The sequence below is a fragment of the Solenopsis invicta genome, chromosome 14 (assembly GCF_016802725.1).
Source record: "Solenopsis invicta isolate M01_SB chromosome 14, UNIL_Sinv_3.0, whole genome shotgun sequence".
NCBI lineage: Eukaryota > Metazoa > Arthropoda > Insecta > Hymenoptera > Formicidae > Solenopsis > Solenopsis invicta.
This window is the reverse complement of record NC_052677.1, coordinates 5,300,569-5,310,656: the sequence shown is the minus strand read 5'-3', so window position 1 is coordinate 5,310,656 and position 10,088 is coordinate 5,300,569. Positions and strand designations below refer to the sequence as shown.

The window sequence follows — 10,088 nt, the reverse complement described above, 5'->3', positions numbered from 1 at the left end:
TTTTAATGTTTACACATTATTTTCCCATTTTCTTTTTATCAACTTTTAAATATTATATAACGGCAATATACAATTTCGATATTGATACCCGACATATTACTTTTTTCGATTTCAATACGGATGTAATAACAAAAATTTATTGGAAATGTACTGGTTCGGTACTGATATTCGATATATTTCTTTAACCAACGTTTGTATAAGTTCAGTGTTGTAAATATAACGGCAATGTACAGTTTTGATACTGATACCCAACATATTACTTTTGCCGATTTCAATACGGATGTAATAACAAAAATCTATGGAAAATGTACTAGTTCAGTATTAATATTCGACATATTTCTTTTGTCAATTTTTATACAATGTGTTACTGAAAATTTTACCGGTAATATGCTGAATTAGTACTACTATTTGTACTAATCTACATAATGGGCTAGTACAATACCATTAATTTTTTAATGTTGGTCCAATACAAGGCCAGTACTGAAATATGAATCTCATTTTTTTGGTGCAGAATCGCTATCACGTCAGTATTCAATACTGATTCAATGTATTTTATTGAATATATCCTACTTGGATATATAACATAATATGCATAAAGTTAGAAAATATTTATCAAATTTTAAGGTTCCTGAGTACTCGCCGTGGCTATATTGAAGTCATGACGTCAGAAGCAAGAAATTGCATGAAATGACACGTAATTTTGACAAACATGCCATTTCTAAATAAAGCCAATTTAGATAAAACAGACTATAATAATCAGATGGCTTTAAAACACTTCTAAATATCGGTCATGACTATCCTTTTTTTTGCCTAGCAATTATCTTGAACTTTATTCTGTAGAGATATGGCTTAAAATGTTTCACGGCCCATACAATTGCTGACAATTCTTTTTCAGTCGTACTCTGTTATATAACTATAATTTTTTTCAGCGCGCGATGATACGCGGCTGACATACGCAATCGGGCGATCCTGACCTAAGACGCAAACTTAAGACTACTACGACGCGACAGCGTAATCCGACGCGTTTGTCGTTACTATGAATTAGCTGTGTAGCTGTTCGAGAAAAAAAAAGACTAAAAATCTTACGTTTCATAAGTTCATTACTCATTCTTTTTGCATATTCTATTATACTAGAACAACACAAGCGCGCGCTACGCTCGCGCCATTTATTTAATTTTATGTTTACATATAACTAAATATAAATAATAAAAATTTCAAAAATTAATTATACATTCTTAATTAAAAATAATAGAGTTCACGATGACAAATGACAGATTATGTTCTTGATGAGAAATTATGAATAAATAAAAATAGAATGATTGATTTATTACTAAATGTCTATAAAATTATCATTAATAAGTAGTATACAATAATATCACATTCTTGTAATTGATACTCGTATGTATAACTTTTTTATGTTCTTCATATAACCAAAATCTATACGAAACTTAAAATTTAAACATTTATAATTGTTTATTTTATAATTATTTAATATACAATGCTACACACACAACTGACCATTTTTTCATAATAATCCTAATGATTTTTTAAAATATTATTTACAAACTTTACGAAATATAAGTATATGCGGTATAGGAGATGTAAATAAAATTATGAACGACTATTGCAAAGACAATCGGTAATCTAGAAACGAAAAATCCTCATTTACTGAAGTTACTATAGATATGGCTGCTTTTGTTTCAAGCGTAACCATAAGATTCTCGCCAAATGCTCTTTCCTGATGTTCTTACTTCTTTGTCTCAAATTATCTCAAGTGTGTGTTTGTTCCTAAATAAAAGTAATATTTTTTTTTACTTTTTCTTACTTATAATTGCAAGGTAATAAAAATAACTGATTATTATTATTCTAAATGCAAACAAAATCTTATCAAATGTTATTTTAAGATGTTTTAATAACAAGTACTAAACTTGAACTTAAAAATTTGTCCATTCCAGGATTAATTTTATTCTCGATTCAGCTTACTTTTTATCAGGGCTATGCCATAAATTTAAAAATTGTACATGAATTATGTATATGTATATTATTTCTATTAGGTTTACATAAATTTTTTTACATAAACAATACTCTAGTAGAATTTTCTGCAGAGCAAATTGTCTCAGTACAGTTTGTTTTGCAGCAGAATTGAGTAAGATGCAAGTTATTTCCAATACAGCCGTGCTGGCAGTCTGTCAGTATAATAATTTGCTTGCAAGATAATGCAAGATTATGCAAACAAACTGTATATGCAAATAAAGTGTTTGTAGATACTTGCTGCAAAAATTGAGCTATCTAAAAGCAGATTCTTCCTGTAAATGCAGTTTATAAATAGTCTGCTAACAGTCTGTCAATAGACTAACATAAGATTCTTTCAGCAGAAGTGACGTTCAAAATCTTTCACAAAACTTAAGCAGATCACAACGTTCTGTCGAATTTGTTAAAATCAGGCGCAAGATTTACAGCAACCTTGCGTCAAATTGCTACTAGGGTACAATGCAAATTATTATAAATTAGATAACAATACAGAAAAATAAATTAAATTATGAAATTGTTAATATATTTAACTTTAGTATATCGATAAAATAAAAATATATAGTATTAAAAATTAAAAAATAAAGAAAAAGATAATTTTACTATTTCTGATAAAATTTAAATCTTTAATTCATTTATTATTGTTTACATGACAAGTAAAACATATATAGTTTATATAGATTACATTGTATACATGTAATATAGATTATTTATACCATACGCCCATACTTTTTTTCTTCTTCTAGCTTTAATATCTATTTCTACCAATGTAAATTCATTTTTATTTCTTAAATTCTTTTTTATCTTTTTTTCCAATTGTAGAAAAAGATAGAAAGTATCAAAGTTAATCAACATGTTTGTAAAAATGGACATAAAAGTAGAAAATTAAAACTAGAAAAGCATAAAAAGTAAGTTTGAATCGTGATTAAAGTAATCTACAATACATTAGTAATAACAGACTAATTAGACTTCCAAATCTCGCGTAAAAAAAATTGCATCGAAAAAAATGATAAGCAATGCGACATGTTAACAATTAAATACTATCGTCACAATGTATCTTAACGATTCCATTTAAGAATTACAGGTGTAAAACATGGGATGGGCGAGGAATGATATTGAGCCTAGCTCGATGAATAGATCTAACATATTCGGAGAGTAATGGATAACTAGCTAGAATAAAGTCTTTTATTACACTGTAACAGCATACACGATTTCCCCTGCCTTACAGATATAGTTCATTTTGTTTTCCCCTTTTATTACTTTGACAGTATCAAAGGCGTTTCAATGGATTTAGTCATCGTGTTGTCAAATCTAATTTACAATTACTTTAGAAAATTTCTATTTTGTCGTTTTACAGTTAGGTGTTCATAGAGCGTTCTCATTTCAATTTCTTCTGGCGATTACATTTGATTGTTTAAAAACTTCGTATTAGATCAAAGTTAACAAGCATCTTCTTCCTTCTTTGAAGGGAACATTTTGTGATTGATAAAAGTTTTGTCCTGGATACGATCGTTCTTGAGATTAGTAATTTTTATTTATTTATTTTTATTAAATCTCGCAAACAACTTTGGTGTACAAAAAGGTAGTAAGAGGTACCTTACGAAACGGAGTAACTTTGATCATTAATAACTTTTCCGAACAGTTACCATTGCAATTTTTCAGAGATAATCGTGTGTACGAAGAGATTAAAATGTCGCGCTCCGCTATCTATGTTTAATCCTCAGTCAATTCTTCAACATGCACCTGTTTCCTATGCGACAAACTGCTCTTGCGCATCTATCTCGTTGCGATTACAATCTCTAAATATCAATTATCAATGATAGGTTTCATAAAAAAGTACTTAAAACAATAAAATCGTGGCGTCGTTTTTTTTATTTTATATTCGGTCTCGTCGGATTGCTCTCCGGTGTCACGTGAGTTGACTGCTAAAATAAAAAGGAGTGTAAAAACAGTACGCAATCCATTAATAATTTGAAGAAAAGCTATACATTGTACATTATAAAGGCGCGTCGTTAATCGTTGTCGGCGATCCAGTGTTGGGCAAAATTTAATCTATAATATATTAATAATTACAACTAAAAATTGTATTTTTGATTAATAAGAGATTTAAATAGGTTATTGTATGTAATTGTGATTTATTGAAAATAATTAACTATGGCTGATTAAAAAATTAATCGTTTAGGTTTAGTCACTGAATTATAGCTGAATAAAATTGATTAATGTAGTAAATAAAATAAATTGATTGATGAATATCGATTTGAACATCTTTTCAATATAACAAACACGTTCTTTATATTCGTAAAAATTACAAATATATATTTTGAAATATGATTATAAAAATTAATTAACGATTATTTTCTTTTTAATCAACATTAATTGATTTATTTTATTAATCGATTAAATTAATCGTGATTAAGCTTATCATTAATTATTACTTTCGATTACTTTAGTCAGGCAAAAACTTAACCGATTAATTATATAAAATCGTTTGACAATTAATTTAATTATTTACATGAATCATAATTGTGTATATTTCTAGTAAATCGTTTTAACAAATAAATTAATCGATTAATGCTCAACACTGAATACGTATGCTTATCGTTAAAAAATATGCGCATAGATAACACATGCAAAGTGTTAACGCGAATATAATACATGTTACAATATGTGGACTTAGAAGCAACGGCTTGTCTTTTATTCTCTTTGTACTTTTAGCAACAGCAGATGCGTCGAATGCTCCGTATAATGTCTCTTAGTAATAGGTAATTGTGCTGAGACTCAGGCGAAACAGCTCGAGTTTTTCTTGTGATTGAGAAAGAAGATGAACACAAACGAAAGCTTCTCCGCTGTCACAAAAGTAGTTTGATTAACGCATTTGATGAGGAACATTTGTTTAATAAAAACAGATCTCAGAGTAAGGCATCGTTGAGAATGATTAAGGCAGCGTAATATGCGATTGTATGAAAATAGCAGTATAGCGTTTTATTTTTCTTGGCATTTTTTTCGATCATTTTCTTTGTAAGTATCGCTTACGGTAAAATATATAAATATTTCACGCGAACATGTATATATAAAATATTTAGAATACATGTGAATCTCTTTACCTTTCTCGTAATTTATGCTTCAGTACCGCAAATTTAATTTTAAAATCGGATCGCAGGTAGGGTCTGATCTTAACTATCGAATATTACGTAGCATTATAGCGTCATTTATAACTATTCAAGTTCTTTGTATTGTGGTTCTCAGTCGGCGCATTTCTTTTAATTACTTTTCATTTTTACTACAAGAACCATGCTTAAGCGAAACAAAGCTTTTGTCTATATAAATACAAAATTGCTTACAAGCGTCAAAATGTATAAACGGAATTAAGAATGTATCACGCATATTATGAAAAATTTCAAATTAATGAAAAAATTATGGAAAAATTTAAGATTGTCCTATGTTGTATTTGATAGTAACACAAAAATTTGACAGTGACTTTATACCTGAATCACAAAAATGTTTATTTATTTTAATTATTCCAATGAAAAATAGAGACGTATTCTAATAGAAATGTAATTAAAAAATAACGACAAAATTTAAATCTTTTATATAAATTTTGAAAGTTTCAAAATAATTATAAGTTTTATTGCGATATAGAGAATTGTATAAATAAACAAATATCAATTGTATAAATAAACAAAATTTACGTATTTATTTACAGAAGTAAATAAAATTTGCATAAATCATCTTGAATACTTAAAACAGATACATATATAAAAAAAATTGAAATCCCTGTCATTGTGTTTTAAACACAAATACATTTTAATTTTCAATTTACTTTTCAGGAACTATATGAGTGATACATTCTTAAAATGTTTTATTTTTTACTTGCTGTCTTTATCTTTGAATAGTGAGTTTTTTATATTAAAGCTGAATTCCTAAATATTATTAGTCACAATTGGAATACGCAAAATTATTTTTTAAAATTTATGGCCATGTGGTTTCATATCCAACAGATAACATAAGGATCGGTTATTTACAGAAGTATTACTAATTAAATAAGTGACTCGTTGAATGCTCTCTTCCAAATTAATTTCTGGAATGTAAATGTACTAGTTCGATAGATTCTTATCAAATTTTCCATTACCGTTTTGCAAATAGTTCTACATTTTTATTTGTGTTAGAAACTTCGAATATTTGATTAACGGCATTCTGTATGGCTTAATAAATCTGTCTTTCGCGTTCACTCAGTGGAATTTACTTTTTTTTGTAGCATTATTTGTTATTTAAGTTAAAGGAATAAGACTCGTGAAATAGGTAATAATAGTAACAAAGGCGGCGAATACGAGTCAAGCGCGGTAGACGGTGCGCAAAAGTAAATAATCTGTAAAGATTTCAGATGTACATAATTTATTATTAAACGTTTCGGCTCATTCTTCGAGCCATCTTCAGTAACAATTCGAAGGCGCAGCTGAGGTTGAGGTGAAGGGCTTCCTCATCCGGAAGATGTAACGCTTATACGAGTTGTTAGGCTCGAAAATCGGAACATGATTCGGACTATGGCAGGAAAGTTATAATGAGTACTAGTTTAAATTAATTGTAAAATAAAAACTCACCTCAACGTCAGTAGTTGTCCATGTACAAAAGAATTTTGTCAGCGCAAATAACCACATGTCAAAAGGCGTAAATAAATAAGTAATTGAAATTGAGACAAATCGAGAACGTCTTGTCTGTACAACGGTCAAACTTAAAATGAGAAGGGACCTGGTGCTGCCGGTACGAACAGATATCCGGAGAGATAAACAAACATACAGATGAGGATAAATAGATAGCAAAACAAGCTATAAACTGTCGACAATAGATAAATATGCGTGGTGTAAGAAATCCGTGTCAGATTGTAAATTGAGCCCGTTACATTGTTGTTTAATGTATAAAATTTCAGAAATCAGTCGCTTATGATAAAATTTCTCATGATCGAGAACCTTAACGCCATCCCAGTCGAAATCATGACCGCACTCAATCCTGTGGTCAGTGATAACGGACTGAGAAGAGACGTTTCTGCGAATATGGTTACGGTGTTCTGAAATGCGGGTTTTAACTTGTCTGCCAGTTTGTCCGACATAAGACGCATCGCAATCACGACATGAGATCTTGTAAACAACGTCCTTACAGGAAGAGATTGGAAGAGTATCTTTTTGAACCTTAATGAATCTACTCAATTTATTTAAACTATAAAAAGCGGTTTTTGAATTGGAATTTCTAAAAATATTTATGAATCTTTCTGAAATTGAGGGAACATACGGAACGGTGAACCAAGAGATTTTTTTAAATTCTTCAGATGTATTGTCAAGTAACTGTTTTTTTGATCTCCCCACGAAAAGGCATCTGAGTCGTTCTCGAATGATTTTAAAAATAAAGTCAAGAGGATAGTCATTTTCTAAAAGGATGCTGACGGTGAATTCCAAGTTCTTCCTGTGATATTTTGGGTGGGACAAAAGAAAAACTCGGTCGACAAGACATATGACAACGCCGCGTTTCTGTGAGACAGGGTGCCAAGAGTGGAAATTAAGGTATCGCCCCGAAAAAGTTGGCTTGTGATACCAATCAAACTCAACAGTTTTTTCGTTCAGGATGATAGTGGTGTCCAAAAAATTCAACCTTTCGTTTCCAATTTCAATGGTGAATTGTAATCTCGGGTGGAATGAGTTAAATTTATCTAATGTAAAATTCACCATGTCTCGAGGAACCGCCGTGGCGATATCATCAACATATCGAAGAAAGAAGGGTACTTGGAAATCCAATGCACTTAGCACCTCCGTCTCAAGATCCTGCAGCACCAGGTCCGCGATGATAGGAGACAAAGGAGAGCCCATGGGCGTGCCAAAGTTTTGTTTGTATGTAATATCGTCAAATTTAAAATACGTTGATTTTAAGACGAAGCGTACGGCATTCAGAAATTCGGCTTTAGGAATCTTGCAATTTTTTGAGATATATTCCCATCTATTAGAGATACTGTTAATGGCTAACTCGATTGGTATATTAGTAAAAAGGGATACCACATCGAGAGAAATAAGAATAAAGTTATCATCAAGCTGTGCACCGGAAAGCTTATTCACCAATTGAAAACTGTCACTAACGTGGCTGTTTGCCTCCGGTACGCTCTTGGATATTGTCGTGTGCAAATAACTCGCAAGATCATACAGTGGACTGTCAATGGAGGATATAATAATTCGTAGAGGGTAACCGACTTTATGCAGCTTTGGCAACCCATAGGCTCTCGGGAGTGTCCCATCACTACAATAAAGTGTTCTGTATTTTACATTGGATATATAATCAGAATCTCTCCATCTCGCAAGAAGCAACCTCGACTTGCTTGTTATTTGTCGGATAGGATCTTTGGCAATTTTTTTGTATGTATCTTCGTCTGACAGTAATGCAGTCATTTTATTTTTATAGTCAAGACGATTCATGGCGACAGTAGTGTTGCCCTTATCTGCTCTAGTAAGAATTAAATCGGGGTTATTAGAAAGAAATTCTAATTTTATCATAAGCGACTGATTTCTGAAATTTTATACATTAAACAACACTGTAACGGGCTCAATTTACAATCTGACACGGATTTCTTACACCACGCATATTTATCTATTGTCGACAGTTTATAGCTTGTTTTGCTATCTATTTATCCTCATCTGTATGTTTGTTTATCTCTCCGGATATCTGTTCGTACCGGCAGCACCAGTTCCCTTCTCATTTCAAGTTTGACCGTTGTACAGACAAGACGTTCTCGATTTGTCTCAATTTCAATTACTTATTTATTTACGCCTTTTGACATGTGGTTATTTGCGCTGACAAAATTCTTTTGTACATGGACAACTACTGACGTTGAGGTGAGTTTTTATTTTACAATTAATTTAAACTAGTACTCATTATAACTTTCCTGCCATAGTCCGAATCATGTTCCGATTTTCGAGCCTAACAACTCGTATAAGCGTTACATCTTCCGGATGAGGAAGCCCTTCACCTCAACCTCAGCTGCGCCTTCGAATTGTTACTGAAGATGGCTCGAAGAATGAGCCGAAACGTTTAATAATAAATTATGTACATCTGAAATCTTTACAGATTATTTATTTTTGCGCACCGTCTACCGCGCTTGACTCGTATTCGCCGCCTTTGTTACTATTATTAATTATTTGTTATATTATATCATAACAAATAATGAATTTTAATTAAAATTAAAATTTAACTTAAAAGTCACTTTGGAAATTTAAAACAATTAAAACTATAATTAAAATCATAATATAAAATTATTGTCTTGTTTTAATTTCATGTATTTTTCCTCTTGTTTTTTTTATTACTTTGTTTTCAATTCTAATTAATGTATTGACCTTAATTTGACCTTTGTTTAATTTTTTAAAGATTTATGATAACTTTTATATTAAAATCATACAAAATTGAGTATTAAAAATGTTTAATATTTAGCTGTCAATATTTCAACTGTGTAAATATTTTATATAATTTGAATTAGAAACTGGTTGCAACAATCTCAGTTTATATGTCCCAACAAGGAGACAGAGCATATCAATATACGACACAAAGCTGACAGAGTAAAATTGATTAGTTCGGATTGCTAGGAATGTGAAAAGGTAATATTAAAATATTATTATACAACACACACACACACACACGCGCGCGCGCGCGCGCGCGCGCGCGTGTGTGTGTGTGTGTGTGTATATGTGTGTATCTCTTTTTTTTAAATTTAATGTACCTCTATGCTGTTAAAAATTTCCAAACATTCAAGAAAATTCGATAGATTATATTTTCTAATTTTATAAATTCTTTAAGTGTAATGCATAATTAATATAAAAATTTTTTAAAATTTTAATTTAGTTGCATTAAGTCTCCTAAATTCTCAGCAACCACGTTTAGGAATCCTGATATTAGCGAGAAATGATACGCTGTAACGCTGAGAATTCTTGCGTGCTATTTTAAATAAAAAGCTATTTTGATAAAATAATATTGTAAATTATTTTAATAAATTTTTAAAATTGTTCAAAAATCATTTTTTTCTTGACGGTTGT

General features: G+C 30.5%; 1 protein-coding gene across 1 annotated transcript; it reads right to left on the bottom strand.

Annotated features, from left to right (window-relative positions):
* Positions 1–5,864: 5,864 nt before the first annotated feature.
* LOC120359558 lies at positions 5,865–8,586 on the bottom strand. The gene is made up of 2 exons (XM_039457515.1): positions 6,627–8,586; positions 5,865–6,567 (listed from the first exon to the last, which is right to left on the bottom strand). Exon 1 carries the CDS (start codon positions 8,556–8,558, stop codon positions 6,852–6,854), a length of 1,707 nt encoding a protein of 568 aa, XP_039313449.1. The 5' UTR covers positions 8,559–8,586; the 3' UTR covers positions 5,865–6,567; positions 6,627–6,851.
* Positions 8,587–10,088: the final 1,502 nt, after the last annotated feature.

Coding starts and splice junctions, on each gene's coding strand:
- LOC120359558 (XM_039457515.1), bottom strand. CDS start 8,558: ATGATAAAATTAGAATTTCTTTCTAATAACCCCGATTTAATTCTTACT.